The sequence below is a fragment of the Solea senegalensis genome, linkage group LG5, assembly GCF_019176455.1.
Source record: "Solea senegalensis isolate Sse05_10M linkage group LG5, IFAPA_SoseM_1, whole genome shotgun sequence".
NCBI classification, from domain to species: Eukaryota; Metazoa; Chordata; class Actinopteri; order Pleuronectiformes; family Soleidae; genus Solea; species Solea senegalensis.
In genome coordinates this window covers 19,242,621-19,265,079 of record NC_058025.1, presented here as the reverse complement: position 1 = coordinate 19,265,079, position 22,459 = coordinate 19,242,621, and the positions used below count along the sequence as shown (strand labels likewise).

Here is a 22,459-nt window from a genome sequence, read left to right as displayed (position 1 = left end):
CGTGACCCGGTAGGAACAAGGGCCTTTCTGCATGGAGTTTGCATGTTCTTCCCGTGTGTGCAAATTCCTCATTGTTACGGACTCCAACACTAATTCATATCTTGTTGAGTTTAGATACTTTTGTTGTGATGTGTGAATGTTTGCTGGAGTACAATGAGAGAAAGTAGGTGCAGGTCTGGAATAATGTCCAGTGTGACGTAATTGGAAGGTTGAGATACATTCTGTCTGTCATACATTGTCATGGAATTAACGTGCACAGTGAACTCTTTGAGCTTGAAACAGGCGCTGGAACTGTTCATTTTTGAGGAGATTTTGGTGTGAACAAAGTGAGATCTGTAGACTTTGGTGAGCAGTTTATAAAGTGACACAAACTTCAGTTAACAGTCGAAAAGGTATGTTCTTAAGATATCCTAGACTTTAGTGGGCATATATTTTATTATGTTGAGTAGCTAATGTCCTCACTGGCAGTATGTTGTCACTGACAGTCTGTCTCGGTCAGTTCTCAGTGTAGGTGGTGCACACAGCACAGCAAAACAAGAAAACCAGAACTATCCCTTTAACAAGGTTTAATTCATTATTTTGTTAGGTTCATGCCTTTGTTTTCAAAGTAACGGCCTCTGTAACACCGCTGTGCGGCGCCTCTGCATCGTCAGTTTGTCATAACAATTCTCTACCCTTCATCTGCTCACCTATGCCATCAGACAACCAGACTCAATTGATCCTCTAATAACCTTATGAGGAGATAATTACACCATTTGTAAGTTGCCCGCCAGCACTATTGACACCCGCGTTACTCGCCGCTCGCCCACACTTAATTCATTTCCCTACAAACATTGCATATATACAAAAAATGCCAGTCAATACAGTTTGGGCTGCGCATGAAATGCATCATGAAAATGGGAGAATTATGCAGATGCACTTTGCACCAGTGCAGCATCTGTGTTTTCTTCCTTTATGAAGGGGCGTGTCTCGCCCACGGGGGCATGACATGAATACAAACAGTGTGATCTCTGTGTAGAGCAAAGTGAAAAGTTCTTACAGACTAAAGGAAGAAGTGAGTGCTTATTTGTTGAAATGCTCTCCTTGTCCTGATAACTATGAGTAAATAAAGTGTTTTGGTTGTCTTTACTGGTTGTTCTTGTGCATGTATTGACTGAACAGACTGTCACACAGTTGGTATTATATTCTTTGGTTTTCTGCACGGATCAAGAGATGTTGAAAACAAATATCTTTGACAGCTTCGGCTTTTGAAATCTTATGTAACCCTTCATATGTGTATTTTGAACAAAGACACGTGAACATTTGTGTTTTTGTGTGTCCTCTACGTGTCCGTCGTCATCCCTTTGCTGGTATGAAGAACAGTTCACATTATGTTGCTAAAGCTTTGATTGTAATCAATAATGATAACTTTGCCAGTGATTATGAAGTCTTACGAAATCAATAGAGGCAATTAAGACAGTAGCAATAATAATATGTCAACTAAAGAAAAGACATCAGATGTCACAAGGTACAGTTCACTCCTCATTCCATTTTATTTCCATGAGCCTCTTCTCCTCCACAGCATTTCCTCCTCTCCTCCTCTTCATGTCCTGTTCTAATAGAAGCTCCTGATTTCTCCTGCTGCTGTGACCACATGCTGCAGAACTAAAGAGCGAGAGGAGGAAGGAGAGGAGGAAGGAGAGGAGGAAGGAGAGGAGCATGAAGAGAAGTCCGAGTGATCATCTCTCTTTAACCATCAGAGCACATGTTGTTGTTGTTAGGCAGTGGCTGAGCTGCAGAGCGTCAAGACGACTGGCTGTGATTGGATGGAACATGTATCAGTAAACAAACACAGGATGTGTGTGTGTGTTCTTGTATTTGTTACCTCTTGAAGACTGGACGAAGAAGACTAGCAGCAAAAACATGTGTGTGAGTGTGTGTCATTTTAATAAAGTTATGTTGGAGTCAGTTTCCAGCTCCAAACTAGTTTATTTTCTGATTTCAGGCTTTAAGTCAAAGAGATGAGGGTCCACTGTCAATTTGTTTGATCCATTTAGACTCTGTTTTGCCTTAAACTTGTGATTATGATGTTAAAACCAGTTACACAATGTGATATTGATAAAAAAAAACAAAAAACGTCACCACCCCTGTTTAAGACTTGCTTTAACTGTATTCCTCTTTGCCTCTGGGATGCGATTTTGTTGAAAAATGATGACTTGCTACAAAGGAACTGCATTATTGTGTATCCAGAACAGTAAAGACAATAGTGTCCACCTGACATCTATCATGTTTTTCACGCAACAATTGTTGTGAGGAAAAATGTTCTCATCAGTGTCTGTTGCCTCTTCACATTCATAGCCTCATTAGGAATAGGTCCAATATGTATTAAAATAGTGATGTCACAGTGTAATCTTTTTTTTGTACTTGTTTATAAGAGAAAACTATGTTAGTTAAGTTACTTTATTACTACAGAATACAATATAGCTTTTTGAAGACATTTTCAGTTAGACTCTCTATACTACCATGCAACTTTCATTCTTAATATTTGTTAATATTGAAATGAACATAATTTAATTAAAAACAGTGATGAAATGTTTTATGTGGAACATATTTCCATTTAAAAAGGCTTTGGTTTCACTCGTGATCATCCATAACCGTAATCATTTGGGCCTGACAAGATGTCGCAAAAAAAAAAAAAGTGTGCAAACCACAATAGGTTCTTAAATGGTAACAAAAATGTACATACACACACACACGCACACACACAGAATAAAAACTGATCAGCCCTCATTATAAATGAGCTTAGTCAGTATCAGATTAAAAATGTCTCTTCCATTAAGGACTCAAAATCACCGTCCTTCTGTCTCCACACTGTGCAGAGCTGTGACATCACACTCGTCTTTGTGGGACAATCAGCAGGTAATGATGCCATGAAACCTTCAATGCCGTTAACAGTGAATTGTCTTTAATTTAAAGCAGAGGCACAGTTTGTACCAAAGACGGATAATTTAATTTCACTTCATTTGGATGTGAAGAAACTTTTCACTGCAGGGAAAAGAAGGAATCCCTCCACTCTTTCTTTGTTCTCCGCCTGTGTGTGTGTGTGTGTGTGTGTGTGTGTATAGTTGAGGTCCCCTTGTTTTCAAATGAACATATCTGAAAGTGTGGATATGCTGTTTTTTAATTATTTTATTTAATATGGAAGTAATATTATGGTATTACCATCTTATTTTCAATGCAATTCCAATCTTGGTAATAACAACGATAATACTGTGGAATCCATCCATAAAGTGATAATAGTGCAGAGGTAAAATCTTGGTCATAAGAGTTACTGAAATAGAAAGATTAAAAAGATTGAAATGTTTGGGAATCATTCTAAAGTTAAAATCCATCCTTTCTTTTATACAAAATACTTTTCCCATTGTTATTACCAAGACATTATGTTGTCACTACTATAGAAATATGATATTTCTAAAATATGACTTATATTTTCTTAATATTACTTCCCCATTTCAAAGTTATTACCACATTGTTACTGTAACTAATTCATTTGATTTGTTTTGCAGAAGTATCATGAAATAAAAATGTGTGTGTGTGTGTGTGTGCGTGTGTGTAATGATGACCAATGTCATGTAAAAGACTTGTTCCAGCTGCAAAACAAACCAGTTTGTGGTGAAACGTCTTAATGTGTAATCAGCTCGATCTCATTTCACTACAACTCAGTGAAAGACGAGCCCCTAATTGAATTCATTTCAATTTAGATCCCACAGATTAAAACTCTTTCTTCATCTTGTCTCTTTTCTTTTCTTTATTGTGTAAGAAAAACTTTTTCCCTCCCTGTGTCAAATCCACAGAAGAAAAAAACAGTTTCAATGGAAAATACAAAACGGATCTGACTGGAGGAAATGTAAACAAAAATAAATTGGGGACAGAAAAAAGAGGAGATGGATTGAAGAGAGACAGAGGAGAAGGAGGAGGACAGGGAAACAGACACACACAACAACACTTTGATGGACTGAAAAGACAGTCCTCAACCCTGCTTTTTAATATATTTCTTCTTTGAGACAGATTGACCGTCAGTACCAACATAATAAAATAGTTTACCTGATTGTACATGTGAGTTTGGCTCCTAATGTCTGAAAACAAACACTGTTTTACCACATGCTATTAAATAATAATAAAACAAGTTAGGAATTAAATGTCTCTGCAGCAACAGTGGCCGTTTCAGAAGGACTGAAGAGTGAAACGTGTTTTATGAGGCCTCATAAAACACGTTTCAGTCTTTCTGAAACGTGTTTTATGAGACCTTAACAGGAAACACAAGCGAAGAAAAGCGTCAGTGATGACGACGCTCTTCTGCTTGGATCAGGAAAACTGTCCTCAACAAGTCTGATGTTGGGAGAAGAGAGAAGTAGGAGCTGTCTCGTAACCAGGGAAGTCTTAGAAATGAGACAATTTACTCAGTTGATTTTGCAACATCGCCTGAAAACTATCAACCCAAACAAGAACCATGTGGACATCTGAGGTAAAACATGAACATCCCACTGTGGTCATGAGGTTTTTTTTATAAATCAGCTGAAATATGCAGAGGAAACTTGGACAGTTGTGGATGAAACACAGAGGCTCATTAAGACGAGGACAATGAGATGTTTGAAAAAGAGGAAACATGGAGGAGGGGGTACAGCGTTGACACTCGGCCACAGCGTGCCCACATTTTATCAAATAAAAGCTTCTCCCACTTTGTTGTTACTGGCTCAGTCACTTAGACAAATAAATCCAGCAGCAGCAGCAGGTTTGTCATTGTTTTTGTGGGTGGGATAAAAGCTTTCTTTCGAGTCACACTGTTTAAAAAGAGTCAGTAATAAAATTAGAGAAGACATCCAAAGAAAACTGCTGTTTTCTTTTCTTTTCTTAATTTTCTGCAGACGGATAAGTCGCAGAGAAGAAAAGTTTGGAGAGAAACATTTGGTTGATTTATCAGTGTTCAACTTTGACTCCATGAAGGACAAACTGTCCATCGTGTTTTAGCATTTTGCAAATTGCTCATCTACATATTTCTCACTTTCTCAGTTTTGTTGTTGTTTTTTAATAGAACCTAAGGTTGAACTAATCATATTTTGAAATGTATTTAATGTGACATGATACAGATAAATTAAAATGTTTAGTGTTATTATTCATTATTTAATTCCAATGTACATCATAAATATGTTTTTTTTATTCTGTATCATTCCATATCATAACAAACACTTACACTTTGAAATTCTGTGAAATATAATGAATGAACACTCATGAGTTTGAGACCCCTGATGTAGAGGAAGCTACGACTCTATCAAGGAAACTGATGCTCTTTTTTCTGGTCCCAACCACCACAAGATGTTAAAACACTATTATGTTTATATACACATCAGTAGACATGTAAATAATAACAAATATTTTCATTTTCTTTCAGAAATGTGAGCTCACACTTCTGGGCGGTTTACGGAAACATATCATCCTGAGAAAGGGAAAATGAAGTTTCCTTACAGTTATCATCCTGAGCGATGCACTGCAGCGGGATGCCGAAGAATGAAGTGTAGGAGTCGTTGTACCAAACCAGCAGCTCTGTCCCTCTGGGGATGTCCATGCACGCTCTGTAGAAGATACACGACCTGCAATGAGACACATGAGCACATTTCAGTTGCAAAGCCTCATACGGATAAACATTCTCATGCTTCAGAATTCAAGGAAAGAAAGATTAAAACATGATAATAAATAGAAGAGAAGGGAAAAAAGAAGGAAAGAAAAACAGGAAATTGTAATGAACAAAACACATACTCAAAATTTCCAGCACACATTTCCTTTAAATCCTTGTGGGCAGAAGGCAGAATTAAGAACTTTTGAGGCCTAAGCCCGTCACTGTTTTATGTTAATATAATAAACTATTTTCTTTTATATGAATACTCAGTATATCCTGCAATCTATGTTCATTAAATTAAAGAAAATAATACATGCACGCATACAGGAACAACAGATTACAACAGATTATCAGGAGAAATGATGAAGTGTTAAAAAAAAAAAAAGAAAACCCTTATCATGTGTGTTTAAAGCTCAGTTATTTGCATTTGGAATGTAAATGATGTGTGAATTATAATCAGAAAATAGTGACAGTGACAGAAAACCAGCAGTAACAGCTTTGCTTGATGTGATAAAGTTAAAGGTATAATAGGCAGGATTGTTGGGGCATTATTGACAAATGATTATATAATTCTGTAAATCAAATGATCTGAGAGAGAACAACAATTCTGCTCCTCTGATTACAGCCTTTACACTTGACCTATCACAGTGCAGTACAGAGAGCGAAGCTGCTCTGTGTACACGTGTTTCTGGTGATAGAGTAGCACTCTTTCCTTTGCCTCTAACACCAGAAACAACTGTTTATAGTTGTGTTTCCATCACCCTTAGAAATGTGCTTAAAATAGGTAATGGAACCGCCTAAATAAATAAAAAAAAAAACCCTCAAATATCACTAAGAAATGATGCTCTCAAGTTGTTTTTCCAGATGTGTCGATATAAAAGTTTATTGCAAAAGTGTAATGGAAATAGTTATTTCGCATTTACCAGCGTCAACAGACATAATGTGGGAGGGTCATATGACCAGATCACTTCAGAACTTGTTGTATGCAAATGAGCAGCTACTGTCTTGGATCCCCAAGTTGGTTAAAATCTTCTCCCTAAAGCAGTTTGAGGAGCGCCTACATTCAAATGGCCATGTTCTGATATATGTTAGACATTGTTAGAAAGCTTAAAAATCACACTTTCATAATCTGTAAATGACTCAATGGCTGGGCACATTTGATCAATGCTGTGTGTTTGAGTGAGAAGTGATTAATCAAACGAAACACTTATATCGCTTTTATTTTGCAAAAGAAAGTGTAATGAAAACCCAACTTATGTTGCAATCAAACCAGACAATTAACACAATAAAACTAGAGCCTTTCAGAGATGGAAAGCTTGCCTCAAGTTATCGTCTTTCCCGCATAAAACAAGTGTGCCTGGAGCTCTGGACGCAGAGGTCTGATTCTAAAAACCTAAAAGTTTAAGCTCAACAATGAGCTATTTTTCAACTATTTGACCAAATGCAGAATTAATCAGGAAAAGGTCAAACTCCTGTGGATCAGCTGACTTCAGCATTAGACCACTAACTGTGACATGTCACTGACTCTGTCCAGGTCTGATTTTTGGAAACACCTCCCGTGTGATAACATCGTGATCGTGATTTCACCTCGGACCAAACCCAAATGATTTATGGGAAATATCTGGTGTCTCTCACTCTCTTCAGACACAACTAATGAGCACAATGCCAGCGAGCTGACAGTTCCCGGGTCACATCGCCGTTAAAACAACACCTCAACGTCCAAAAGCATCGTTCCAACAGCATGAGCAACCTCCAAACGGAGACCTTACGTCCATGTCCAGACGACTCCACAACACTTTCCCACATTTTTTTTTATCACCGGGGTGGTGCAGTGTCAGAGAGGGACCTGAGGTCACAAGGTCAACTGGACGACAACGCTCATGTTTCTCTGCCAAAGTGTCTTTGAGTCAAACAAAAACTGATTGTCTGAAAATGTCCCCTTGGACATTTGATCCAAACCATGCTGTGTTTTTGAGTGAGAAAAAAACCATTTCACATCAAATTCAAACCGACACAAACAATGTGGATGTGGAAAAAGACATATGTATATGATGATATATCAATATTTAAAATCCCAAAACTGGTCTGATTGTTAAAGATATGCAGGGGACACAAGGTAGTATGTATCAATATCTAATATATACATATAACCACATAATAACTACAACAATAATAATAATAACCCCATGCCTTTAACTGTGTCTCAGTAAGTCAGTCAGTCAACTGCTGGACACTAAAATGATTCACAGTTGTTTCCATTTAACTGTCCAACCATCCTCACTGATTCTCTAATAATGAGACTATAAAACCAAGGAAACCTTTTTATTTCAGTAAAACTTGATAAATAATGATGAGGATGATTTACTCAGGGACACATTTGGTCACAACAACTGACACAAGCACAAACTTGGATGTAAGTGTGTGATAAGTGAAAGCAATGAGTCCAGCCTGCTGAAGATGTGTGTGTGTGTGTGTTATTAATTCTTTCCACACTAGCGGAGGGGTTTAGTGGTGCTGGACCCATGTGAAAACACAGCCAGGAGGGACTGAGCTATAAATCAAACATACTCAATGACCTCCCACGATAAAAAGAGAGACGGGGGTTGGCACGGGGTGCAGCGGCTTGTATGTATTTAAAACAAATGCATGTGTTTAATACATACATGCTTCTACATTCAGGCGAGGCTGTGCTGTAAATCAAACACATCCAACCAGCTCTCAGGTATGAAAAATAAAGACACCCCCCACCCAACTGGCAGAGTGGTTAATTCCTCTGGAGGCTCAGCGGGGTACAGAATCGTCAGGTCTCTGATCTTTCTTCTGTTTTCATACAAAGCAAAGCTCATTTTATAATATGGTTTTAAACGGTGGGCCACATGGTTGGTCAAGTGGTTAGCACTCTTGCCTTTGCAGCAAGAAGACCCAGGTTTGAGCTCTGGTGGGAACAAGGGATTTTCTGCATAGAGTTTGCATGTTCTCCCCGTGTGTGGGGCAGATTTCTCCCAGTTCTTAGGTAAATTGGACATTCTAAATTGATGTGAGAGTTAGAGTGAATGGCTGAATGCTTGTTTGTCTCTGTGTGTGGCCCTGCGATGGACTGGCTATCGCCCTATGTTGGCTGGGATTGGTGCTATCCTGCTAAGACAGCAGCCTTAGCAAGGAAGCCCAGAAAGCCATCTCCCTAGCCACTTCTACCAGCTCCTATTTCAAGGCATTCCCAGGCCAGCTGAGGTATATAATTCCTCCAGCATGTGCTGGGTCGTCCCCATGGTCTCGTCCAAGAAGGATATGCCCGAACCACCTCACTGTCGAGCTCCACCCAGATGTCCGAGCTCCTCACCCTATCTCTAAGGCTGAGCCAAGCTACCCTGCCGAGGAAGCTTATTTCAGATGCACTCGCAATTCTGTTCTTTCTGTTATTACCCAAAGTTCATGCCCATAGGTGTGATCGAATGGTTAAACTGAGAGCATAGCCTTTCGGCTGAGCTCCCCTTTCTGCAGACGCTGCCCCGATCCGCCTGTTGATCTCCCACTCCATCTTTTGCTCACTCGTGAACGAGACCCCAAGATACCCCCAGAGGCAGGACCTCTCCCCCTACCTGGAGTGGGCAATCCACCCTTTTCCAGCTGAAAACTATGGCCAAGAACCATGACCTCAGACTCCTCTCCCAGTACCTTGGAGCAGACCTTTCCAGAGAGTGTGATCCCTTGACAGTTGGAACACACCCTCTGGTAGTCTTTCTTAAAGATGGGAACCACAACCCCAGACTGCCACTCCACAGGCACTGCTCCGATGACTGCACAATGTTGCAGGGGCATGTCAGTCAAGACAGTCCCACAACATCCAAAGCCTTAAGCTACCCAGGACCTTGTACACCCCTGGGACTCCACCGCCATGGAGGTGTTTAACCACCTCTTCTTCCCCCGACTTTGGTTCCTCAATTGAACACATGTTGGTGGGATTGAGGAGCTCCTCAGTGTGTTCCTACAACCGCCTGACTATCTCCCCAGTTGAGGTCAGCATCTCCCGAGCTGTGGGCGGTGAGCCAGGAGTGCTAGAACCTCTTTGGAGCCGATTGATAGTCTTCCCCCATGGCCTCACTGAACTCCTCCACGCCCGTGTTTTTGCCTCAGCGACCACCTCACAGCATAGCACTTGGCCCATTGGTACCTGTCAGCTGCTTCAAGAGACCCACAGACAGCCATGCTCTGTAGGCCTCCTTCTTCAGCCAGATGGCTACCCTGACCCCTGATGTCCCCCAACGGGAAGAAAAATGTCATTTACTCCCTTGCGATCAGTTTACATATCCCATAGAAGTGGAGGCACAAACTGAGCAGGGGAAAAAAAGCTGGTGGATGTCTTCCATTGTTGTCTGTTGTCTTGCATTTAATGTCACTGTTCATTGTCGCATCACCAGTACGATGTCACGCAACGTATCTCCCTCACCCAGCCATCGGGCACAGCCCTAACCTCGCCTTCCAAATAAATGTACTTTTCTCGGTAAGTTACCATCACCAGTACTGTACCATTCCAAACTGTACCATGATGAAAACATGGCATAAGATATTTACAATTTAAAAGTAGTCAGTATATCATATAGGTGTTTTGTGAGCATTTTGTGAGCAGAATTAGTAAGAGCAAGACAGCTCAGGCTTTTAAGAGTTTCTGACATATAAACCTTTTATACTGGTGAAAACACCAAGAACTGTGTCCTGGTCCAAATGTTCTGCTGCTGTTAGTTAAACCCTCTGATTTCACCGAATAGGTTCTTTGTGTTGAATACACAGTGATCACCATACCAAGAAATGAAAGGGGAAGGAATTCCTCATTACACCTGCTCATCAGAGACTGTGGCCAAAAGGAGCACAAAATCAGTCTTCTGACAATGACCTTCAAGAAGTGATGGAAAATATGGAGAATGCAGTTTCAGACAACCGGGGCTGGTATTTAACCTTCACTGAAAACAATCAGTTCTCAGGTCAATAACTTCACTATTATCTTGTTCACCATGGAGGTAAATCCAGACTATCCAGCAGTTGTGAGACTTCTAAAGAAAAAGACTCTGTCAGAGCTGCAGAGGGAGATACATTGTCTTCAATATCAAGGACAAGCGACAGGTCTCTGAGGTGTTGGACACTGTGGAAAAGATGAGGGCTGAAGGATCCAGAGGCTTTACACATGAAATATCAACAAAAACATACTGGGTATAAAGAGAATGTCGCCAGGTGGTGCAGGACAGCCTCTAAGGATTGTTCTGAAGAGTGCCGGAGGAAACACCATTCTGGGCAAAGAGTGCTTTCATCACAAAGTCTCTAACAAAGTATCAGTGACCAGGTAAGAAAGAAGGAGGTGTGATTGATGGACGACCAGTAGCTGTGGTTAACCCACGGCTTGTTCGACACGAGTCTGACCAATCATGATGTTGAACAGGAGCTGGTGAGATGCATCAGGATGTTGTCCCCTAGACCTCATGCTTTCTTACTGGTGGTGAAGATTGACCACTTTACACAGGAGGAAAGAGTAGCTGTGGAGCTGGTGAAGGAGTTTTTCAGCAAGAAGTCAGAGAACTTTCTCGTTCTTCTATTTACCAGAGGAGACACTCTTCAAGGTCAAACAACTGAGAGTGTCATTGAAGAGGAGAGTGAAGACTGTCAAAAACAGTGTGTGGAGACTCGTGTCTTCAACGACAATGATCAGAGGATTCATTCCCAGGTCAGCCAGCTGCTGAAAAGGGTTGAGATAATGGTAAGTGGTAGCAGCTACTACACCTTACATCTTACATCTTAGGAAGCAGCAGGAAAGGAGGAGAAGTGAAAGACAAGAGAGAGAAAAGGAGGAACAGAGTAGAAAATGCAGGAGGAAGTTCAACAACAAGAGTGGAACAAAATAAAAAATATGGACCTGAAACAAAGGCAGAGAAAGAAAGAAGAGGCTTGGGAGCGGAAAAGAAAGGAATGGTAGGAGTAGCGACAAGAAGAAGAGAAACTGAGACAAGAAATGGAGTAACCACAATTTAAGAAGCTTAGAGAAGAAGAGGAAATTAAACACTATGAAGAGCAAAAGAAAGAAGAAGATCAAATGAGTAGAGAACAAGAGAAAAGAGAACTGAAAAAATTACAAGAGGCCTACATGAAGCAAATAGAGTAAATAAGGAGGAGATAGAGGTGAGAAAAAAAGCTGATAATCCAACAAATTCAGACTCAGATAAACTGTGAAGGTCGATGCTGAGATGGAAAGATTTGCAAAGCTAATGGAGGGCATTAAGCTGAACCAACAACAGCAAAATGATTTCATGATCCAACAGCTGAGGAAAAACAAAAGTTACCAGAAAGACTTTGACAAAGTGAAGAAACAACCAGAGCAAGAAATTAAAGACCTGAAAGAGCTCCATGATTTCCTCAGAAAAAAACCTTCTCAGTGAGGAAATGGAAGAGCTGAAGAAAATGCACAAGGATGAAATAAACATCTGGATACAGACACATGTGAAGAAAGCCACAGATGACAAGACTTGTACTATTTCATAACATCTGTTGTCATTTTCTAGCTGCAGCTCAGATTCAGCTGCTAAACATTTACTTTTAAACATTTTTAAAGGGATAGATCAAGGTGGTTTTTTTTCTGAGTTTGACTGTATTTGGCACTGACACATAGTTAGCGTCCAGTGTAGAAAACATGTTAAAGTGAATAATTTGTTTGAAGTTGTTAATCAATGTTCATGAGCTGTAAAGTATATCCATGTGACAAATGTCATCACATAAAAACTTTACAACTGCAAAATATACAAAATATGCAAAATCATTTTTCTTTTGTCTTTGTTCATACTTCCTTTCTTGATCATTTTGTTTTAAAGTCAGCATTTAAATCTATCTCCCCTTGTTTGCTGTAAACTCGCTCTTCCTTGTCCAGTAAGGTAAATGATGACAATGTTGGCAGCCTATAGCAAAGTTGTTGTTAGAACCCTTCAGTTAATTCAAAATGCTGCAGCACGAGTTCTGACAGGAACTAGAAAGAGAGACCATATAACTCCAGTGTTAGCTTCTCTACACTGGCTCCCCGTACAGTTTAGAATTCAATTTAAAATCCTCCTCCTCACATACTTAATGCACTTAATGGTCAGGCCCCTTCATACCTGAAAGACCTAGTCTTACCCTATCATCCTAATAGACCACTTAGGTCACAAAATACAGGTTTACTTGTGGTTCCCAGAGTCTGTAAGAGCAGAATGGGAGGCAGAGCCTTTAGCTACCAGACTCCTCCTCTCCTGTGGAACCAGCTTCCAATGACAGTTCGGGAGGCAGAGCCTCTCTCTGTATTTAAAGTTAAACTTAAAACTTTCCTTTTTGATAAAGCTTATAGTTAGAGCTGGTTCAGGGAAACCATCTCGCTCTCTCTCTGCATCCTCATCTTGCAGGTTGCAGGATCAAGATCCAGTTTTCAAGGCTATCCATCATCTATCATACATATCATCACCATTATTATTGTGCTATAATAAAAAAGCCGATATCATTAACTGTATAAACTTGTAACTTGATACAGTTGTTGTGTATCTGCTCCTGGTCTCTCTCTCTCTTCTGTCTCTACCTCATCTCCCTCTTGTCCTTTCTGTCCCCCCTTTCTGTCCCCAACCTCTCCACTGTCCCCCATTTTTCCTTTCATCCCAACCGGTCGAGGCAGATGACCGCACATCTCTGAGCCTGGTTCTGTCAGAGATTTCTTCTTCTGTTCAGAGGGAGTTTTTTCTCTCCACTGATGCCTAGTGTTTGCTCATTGTGTGAACTGTTGGGTTTCTCTGCTCTCCTTGATGTTGTCTATGTACAGTGCCTTGAGATAATGTATGTTATGATTTATACAAATAAAATTGAATTGAATTGTTACAAGTTTCCTTCTCATAAAACAATATTTCCCACTTTTCTACATTACAAACCTGGACATAGATTTATTTTTTTAGTTGTTTTTTTTTTGGAGATATTTGTTTTTATTTATAAACACATTTTATTTACTCACATCATAATTTTCTCAAGCTTTTTTCATTTCACTCCCAATTTCTACCAATGGCTTTCCTAGCTCCAATCAGAAGCTATAGATATAAGCCCCTTTAAAAAAAACAAAAACAAAAAACTGTAAACAGAAGCATTAATAATATTTTGTTAGCGTTATATGTGCAATATCAGGATCTAATTCAGCTACTGTGATCAACAACAATCTCACAGCAGTTCTGTGTATATTGTGTGTTTTTTTAAATGGAAGTGAGATTAATTAAATATGTCATGGTGGGTAACACTTTATAATAAGTACACACTATCAAGCATTAGTTAAGCATTAATGAATATTGAATTCATCATTTATAATGCATGAATACTCATTAGTGTGTAGTTTATAAACACAGTTATAAATGTTTTACTCATCCCATCGCTGAGGAACAGTGTCCAAATAGCTGCTTTAATCCCTCCGCTTGGTCCAGCAGGAGGATCCTCTGTACTCAAGCAGCCAATCAGCATCCACCTCCAAGCAATGAGCTCTTTGATCAACTTATAAGGGACTGACACGTCTCTCTGTGTCCAGCAGTCGCTCAGTACATGCCAACACTTCAGCACGCTGTATATTTAGTGGCTTGCTTATAAATGATGAGTAGAAAATGTATAACTGTGTTCATAAACTACATAGTAATGAGAATTCATGCATTATAAATTATGAATTCAATATTTATTAATGCTTAACTAATGCTTGATAGTGTGTACTCAAGTGTAGTAGTCTTGATAAAAACATTTATTAACGTCTATAGAAGGTGATCGATACTTCATGTATGCTTAGCAACTCTGCAGCTAAATTTAATAGCACAATTTGTCCTGCAGTGACGTGTTTTACATCAACTATGAAGCTTGCCAGACATGAAGAGGGAGAGGCAGCAGTGAGGAGTTTGGCAAAAGAAAATAGGAAGCACCTGAGAAAAGATTTTGGCTTTGGATTCTTGGCTTTTCCATGTTATATAAGTGATGTTGCCACTACATTCACCCTCCCTAAATACTAAATGATTGTCTTGAACTGTGGGGATTCTTATAAATTCAACAGTGTTAGTGGAATTACTTCAGCGTGTTTGCTCGCATTTGTCTTTTGTTTGTTTGTCTGTCTTTTTGTGATCAAGTTTAAAATCATGTGTCAGTCAGTCATTACATTTTTGACCCGGTGAGAACGTTGTTTAATATTCATTTAGTACTTCTTTATTATTAAACCAGCCATGTCTGTTTACAGTTGTTAACAGACTTTCTTCACGTGAGCGCTGCTCCAACATTCCTGGTGGATGTATGTGTGTTAGACCAGAAACACATATTTTTAGGCAAGTATAAATTGCTATTTAATATTAAATTCATATTATTGACGTATTCAAATGAGTTAGAATTTACAGTAAATCAACATTTACAGTGAGTGTTTGATGCAGTTATTCATTTTACGACAAAAACCTTCTCCACACAAGACTGACGCTGCCATAGTGGACACTTGGACAACAAAGTCCTCATGTTAGCTGAAGAACACGAGCTTTGCAGTTGCAGCAGTCGTTTAGAGGGAACTCTGCTTTTCAACCACATACACTTTGCTGGTGCTGTGTAGCTGTTGTGCTTCTGCTTTGCCTCCATCAGTGGTGACTGATTGTGTGTGAGGCTGATAGGCAGGATGGTATGAACTTATTTGGCAATGGTTTGAATGCATTAGGTATTTGTTTATATTAAAAGTGACAAACCCCTTTCAGATTGAAATGACTGTTCATTAATGTGACTGGGTTGTCTGTGTTTTCTTCTTTCTTTTTTGGACCTTTAGTGACCTCTGATTAATTTAATTTACAAGTTTTTTCACAAAAGCACATTGTGTAATTATGTTTTCGTTTTTCTACTGTTTCAGAGCTCATAGTTTTATTCACTATAGGAGACGCTCCTCAAGCTCAAGTGGTAGAGAGTGTCATTCAAGAAGACAGTGAAGGCTCTTTCAAAAGACTGATCAGTGCACACAGAGGAAGATACCATGTCTTCAACAAAAATGTTCAGAAGATCGTTCTCAGGTCAGCCAGTTGCTGAAAAAGGTGGAGTCACTGGTAAATGGCAGCAGCTACTACACCTCAGACAAGAAGCTGAAGCTGCCATACAAAAGGAAATGCAGAGGATCATGAAGCAGAAGTGATGCAACAATAGGCGAAATACCTGGAAGATACCACAAAGAAAAAATACAAGAGGAGAAGCAAAAACTTGAACAAAAAAGCGTGATGACGGATAAAGCACTTACAGAAAAATCGGAGCACATTCTGAGAGAGCAAATGAAGGCGCAAAGAATATATCAAAAAAAGAGCAGAAGAAATTATTTGCCAACGGCAGTGGGAACAAAGCGATTTGGAATTGACAAAGGAAATTAGATCTGTATCACAACGACTGGCAGGCAGTTGATACACAGCAGAGAAGAAATACAAAGAGAGCGAGAGGCATGGGAGAAAGAATAGAAAGAAAGGTGGGGGATACAAGAGAAGAGGAACAAAAACACATTTAAAAGCTTAAAGAGGAACATATAGAATATAGAAATAGAAATAGAAAAGAAATAGAAGGAGGAGAAAGAATGATAAGAAATACAAGAAAACCTTAAGAAGAACGTGAGAAAGGACTAGCCCAAAGGCTAACAAAATTAGCCTTTGGGGAAATTGGACAAATAGTGTATTTTTGGGCTTCCAGTGGAGACAATAGATATCTATGCAAATACTCTCATTTTCTGTTTAAGTTTTTGGCTAATCATTAATAATAGCTATCTGGATATGAAAGCTGGTAAATTTATTCTACAATTGTTGCTCTCCACATGGGCCATTCATTGTTGGTTAAACTAACAGAGAAATCAGAAAGCTCCCAGACTCAAAATATTTTCCTTTGCCTGATTCTGCATTATCACATTTTTGTTTATGGACGTCACTGCAGCATTCAGCACATCCTTGTCTTTATCTTAATGACATGAGCGGTGTCACAAGTGGTTGATCATATTTCCTTGAGCTTAATTAATTAGAACAGCAGCAAATAAAAATGCTGCTTTTAGAAGTTCACAAGATTTGATTATGGTTTTGAAAGAATTTGGATTCATTAAAATGACATTGAAACCCAACCTCTCACGTCTCCATTTGTATGAACAGCTCCACTGTTCCTCCCTCACACCACATCTGCAACCTTGGCATCATGACAACACCAAAACTGTATTCTTTCACTGCCCGTTTTCATACCTCCCTCTCCTACTCAGCTCACACTCTTGGTTTGGTTGTTTAGTCTACTTATGGAGCTGGTACTGTGTTGATTTGCTCTGATAAGAATGGGTTCAAATTAATTTTGGTTGATGATAAATGCAAATAAAACTATAAAAACTCTGGAATGTTAAAATAAGCTATTGTGTTTAAAATGCATAATCACCAATGCTTGTACCCACATAATAAGCAACTCAGGTTTTCACATAATCAAACTTTGTGGTCAGTGTTACTGCATCCTTGAGGCCTAACAATCATTATGAAACCGTTTACCTCCTCATTTAGAGCATTACATTTATTGACACACATCTATTAATATTGAATAAAAATCTTTTAGTATCATTGACCATGGTCAAAACACAGGACACTGTGTAAAAGTATTCGACATGTTCTTACCTGTACTGTACAACCATCATATTCTGCTCCCCACAGTGTCTGGCACAGCGAATGTATCTCATCCAGCTGGATTTACTGGGATCATTACCATCGATAAAGTGCTGTAATGTCCCCTCTGCGTCGTAGATCTAGAACACACAGATACACAGCGTCAGAGTCTATCTATCTATCTATCTATCTATCTATCTATCTATCTAACTATATACATAATATAGACATGATATATAGATTTTTCAGCTTCTTAAATGTGAATATTTCCTGGTTTCTGTGCTCAATATAACACAAGAAATCATTACTTTGACGTGTGGACAAAACAAGACATTTGTTAATGTCATCATTTTCAGGTTTGAGAAACACTGATGAAAATGTTATATTGTAATATTTCTAACATTTTACAGACCATATAAGTACTCAATTGATCAAAACATAATCAATAATCAGATGAATTGATTATGTGCTTCTCTGCTTTGTCTGCCAACAGGTTCAGAAACCTAAAAATAATTTTTCTGAGCAACAGTGGAAGTTAGCACACAAATAAAGTCTTTACAGTCTGGATAAGTTGGTTCCCTGCAGCTTCACATGAACATACATCTGAGTAGTTTCAGTGAATGAATGAACATTGTGCTTTCAAAGTCAACACTCAGTGAACAGTTGAAGAGAGTTGAGCTCTGAGCCTCTGCCTGTGTGTGTGTTCATCATTAATCCATTCATCCATCCATGCAGCAGCACTTTGACTGTATTGAGGAACAATTGAGTGTGTTTATAAGGTGATGACCCAAGCCAATACTGCTCTTCTCTGTTGTCCATACAGCCAGCAATTAATCAATGGAGTAAATGATGCCTCATCTATTATGATTCTCTGCATGTAAGCATTTTAATGTGTGTCTGAGACTTTATGTTATGTGCATTTCATTTGAGGCAATGCTATTGCTTTTTCTCCATTCACTGATCTCATACTGTCAGACAGCTTCAGTTACTATTTCCTTCTTCTTTTGATTGTGCATTCGTGGCGTTTTCATCCAAAGCAATTAACCAGGTGTGACTGTGGGTGCTCTGACACACCTGCACTGAGAACCCGGTAAATAAGCATAATGTGCATTATCCACTAATTATTGCACATGCAATATAATTTAGTATGTTTCATTTTAGAGGGAGGGAGAATATTTCCCACATCATATAATACTTTAATATTATGCATACCATTTTTATTTATTGTCCACAATATTTCTGAAAGATTAACTTGATATTTTATTTGCAATTTGTGTATTTTGATTTAATGGTTAATTTTTGTTTGCTGAATTGATGTTTTTTGCTTCATGAAAAGTGCTGTGTGAAAATATTGACACAAATCTAATTCCATACCTGTGAACTTTCCATCACTTCTGTAATCAAAAAGTTTGCGCATCAGTGTCAGTCCCGTGCAGATTTCCTTGTTGTAACGTGTCGTGTTCTTGGCAACTGTTCGCTCTAATCATGCCAGCATCGAAGTGCGGAAATAACAACGTACGCACATGTAGTATTGCATCGTATTTCACTCCACACATGACATTTCTCACGCCGACGGGGGTGGAGTGGCTCAGTGGTTAAGACTGGTACCCTGTGTGCGAAAGACATCATGGTCGCAATGGTCGCAAGTTCGACTCCACCCCTGGCTGATTATACTTAATTCCATTGTAAGTCGCTTTGGATAAAAGCGTCTGCTAAATGACATGTAATAATGTAATAATAAAACTTACCTCACATAAATTAGTAATCTATGAATTGATGATGCTAAGGCAGATTGCTCTGCGTAGTTCATTCATACAGCTCTCTTGAATTAGCAAACTATCAGCTAATCAGAAAATAGTGTTCCTTGTTGCCGGGTAAAGTCTGAAAATAGGTTTCTGCTGCAAGTTCTCGTTCCACGAAGGAACGCGCATGTATGTCATTAATGTGTGCACAGGTTTCGAGTGAAAGAACACAGTCAGGTAATCACTTCACTTATTATACTTGCTGCTCTTGTCCCCATAAACTCGCAAAGGTCCCCCAACTGGGGGACCTAAATGAATAACTGCATGTCAAACTTCGTAAATACTGATGTGTCAAAAAGTTATTGAGCATATCACCGCATTTCTGGAGCTGACGTTGCGCCATCTTGTCCCACACACACACCCTATGGCTAAGACTCTGCTCTTTCCAATGGTGTATGTCAAAACATTACAGAGATACACACCAGAGAATACAGACAACAGAGAGTTTGCTGAACGACTCTCTGTAAAAATGCTCTTACTTTTGATGTTTCTCCGTGAAAAATTTATCTTTCACTGCAAACAAAGCACTCCCCGGTTAGACTGACTCCCTGTGATAAAATCAAGTGCTCCCTGGCGTCTCTAGGTGACGTCGTCACGTTTTTAGAAGCATTACCCTATCCTAAGGCAGCAGCCAGCCGCGTCACATCCGTGCGCTCGGTTGCCTCTCATTGGTGAACAAAGCTGTCAATCAAAATTCGGCGAGGACAGTGTCCTTCTTCTGGCTTTAAGGAAGCCAATGAGATGTCGTTCATTCATGTGGCCGTTCTCTCGCTGAGATACAGGCCTGAAAAGAGAGACAAGTCAGCTGGTGTTTGTTTTTTGAATGGAAAACATTAGTGATGGGAAGTTTGACTCTTTTTACTGACTCAGACCATTTAATCTCGGACAGTAAATTTAACTTTTAGTCATTTCGCTCATTTCGTTCATTTTTTACAGCGGGTGGCGCTGCAGCCCTGTTGTGGGCGTTGTAAAAAAGTTTATTAAAGTGAAGAAAGTAGTTAAATACATGGGTTGAATCCAAATTGCACAGATGTTTCAAAATGTGACAAATGAGTCCTCGTCTGTAATTTTTGCACAAAAATCACTCTCATTTTGTTCTGCTTGATTATGTTCACAGGCTGTACTTTGATGTGAGTGAGTTTAGAGTTTATTCACCATTATTCCACGGAGATATTCATCTTTATTTTTTCAGGCGAAGCTGAATTATTTTATTTACACATCTCAACAAATCCCACAATTTGTTCCTTTACCATGACACCATATTTAGGCCCAGATGAGTATTTATTTATATCTACAGGGTGTTTTATCCTCATGGTACATATATGAGTACAAGAAGTGATTCAGGGACTACAGTCACAACTCTGAAAATATAAGATTGTTCCTTAAGAAGCATAGTCTCTACACAGGAGTGTTAAAACATTAGTAGTATTAAAGTATTAAAATAGGCCTTGTGGTTGCAGAGATATACTCATTTTATTATGAATATGAAATATGTGTTCATAGACCTAAAACATAGGCATACATAGGCTCAGTTGACAAGAGGTTTTAATGAGTAGGTTTGAAGTGTAGAGTATGCACTTAACATTTGCCTGTTCTTTTTCTTTTTCAAGGCATCAAAATCTGCCACAAACACTTAAAACACACAACACCATTCATAAACTAAAATGCGGGCACACACACACACACACACACACACACACAGACAATGACCAATGCTGCTTAAGGGGACAATTTAGGGGCCGAATGTCTCTTTGATCCATTTGTAGTGTTTTTTATTCTGAAAGGTAAAAATAGGTTTTGTCACTCTGCCTAACAAGTAGATACATTTGAAACACAAGCCTGACCCAGGGCTTTACTATTTACCAAACTGAACTGTACCATGATGAAAACACAGCAATTGACTTCCATTCGTTTGAACAGCCAAAACAAACCGTAACCTTAATATAACCCGTGAATACCAAACTTCAACAAAGCTTAAACGAACCACAATTCCAATCAAACATTCTAAACGTAAATGAGGTTCTGGCTCATTCGGAACAGGTTTTAGTCTCCAAGTCAGTGTTTATGCCAGAAAAGTCCTCAAGAGGTAACAAATACAAGCACACACAGTGATGGCCTCAGTGCTGCACTCACACGTACACACCTGTGTGCTGGAATATTTGTAGCACATGACGTGGCTGCTGCTGTATAAGCTGAATATATCTCAACCTCAAACCCACAAAGACAAAGACAACAAAAGAGACAAATGAGTGACATTTCAGCTGAAGCAAACAACAAACTCTCCTAAGTTAATTCACACATTTACTCACTGTCTTATTTCTGAATGACTGCTGTCAGCAAGCAATCTGCACAGCCTCAACCAACAACTGTGTGTGTGTGTGTGTGTGTGTGTGTGTGTGTGTGTGTGTGTGTGTGTGTGTGTGCATGTGTGTGCATGCGTGTGTGAGAGAGAAAGTGTGTCTGAAATTTAGTGACAGTATTTTGACCTTCTGATCTTATTAAAGAGAGTAAATATTCCTCTTGCCTGAACCAAGTACACTCTCAAGTGATACTGTGCGCCTGCGTGTGTGTGTGTGTGTGTGTGTGTGTGTAGACTGGAATGTGCTTCAGTTATCAGTTAAAAACACTTAAAAGCAGCACTGAAGCAACACTGGCATGTAAATGGCTGCTTTGCCGTCAGAGGACGACGTGTGTGTGATGAGCGTGTGTGTATGTGCATGTGAATAAACGGTTATCATGTCTGAAGGTGTGCCGACACTATCTTTGTCTCACACAGTATGTGAAGCTTCTTGTTCACCAGAACCATATTTGTTGCAAACACTTTGTGTGTTTGTTTTGTTTGTTGTTTTGTTACACCCCAGCACCACCGCCATCTTTCAACCAATTTTGCCTCAACCACAAACGCACGCACAACTTCGACACATCCAGATAAAATATCTTAGCTTTTTGAAATGTAATGCTTTCAACTTGGGTCAAAAAAGCAGGTCAAACTGGTCTTGACTCTGAAATAAACTCTGGATCTGCATTATCCAGATGAAGCTCCTGAATCAGTTTGGTGAAGGAGAAGATGCAGGTTTAGTTTTTACACACACTGAGCAGCAAATGACTTGACTTTGATAACAGTGAGACATGTTATCTGGTTGCTTGGTAACGATGGGCATGTCGTGTGAACATGTGAACTGCCCCTAATGAGGGAGAAAATGGGTTCCTTATGAAATGCTGTTCAAGAATGCAGTTCATTTTTGTGAGACAATTTTTAAATAAAAACATATTTTCTATTAATTTATTTGTGTAAGTGAGAAGAAATGTTCTGATCAGTGACCAGTGGTTACATAATCAAACATGACATCTGGTTGACA

The 22,459-nt window shown here is 39.2% G+C and overlaps 1 protein-coding gene across 1 annotated transcript in view; it reads right to left on the bottom strand.

The window, feature by feature from the left end:
• Positions 1 to 22,459, bottom strand: part of prdm6 (PR domain containing 6) — a 66,974-nt gene that overhangs the window by 25,488 nt on the left and 19,027 nt on the right. The window contains 2 exon segments of the mRNA XM_044025470.1: positions 5,503 to 5,627; positions 17,311 to 17,438. Of these exon segments, the coding sequence (XP_043881405.1) occupies positions 5,503 to 5,627; positions 17,311 to 17,438 (253 nt within the window).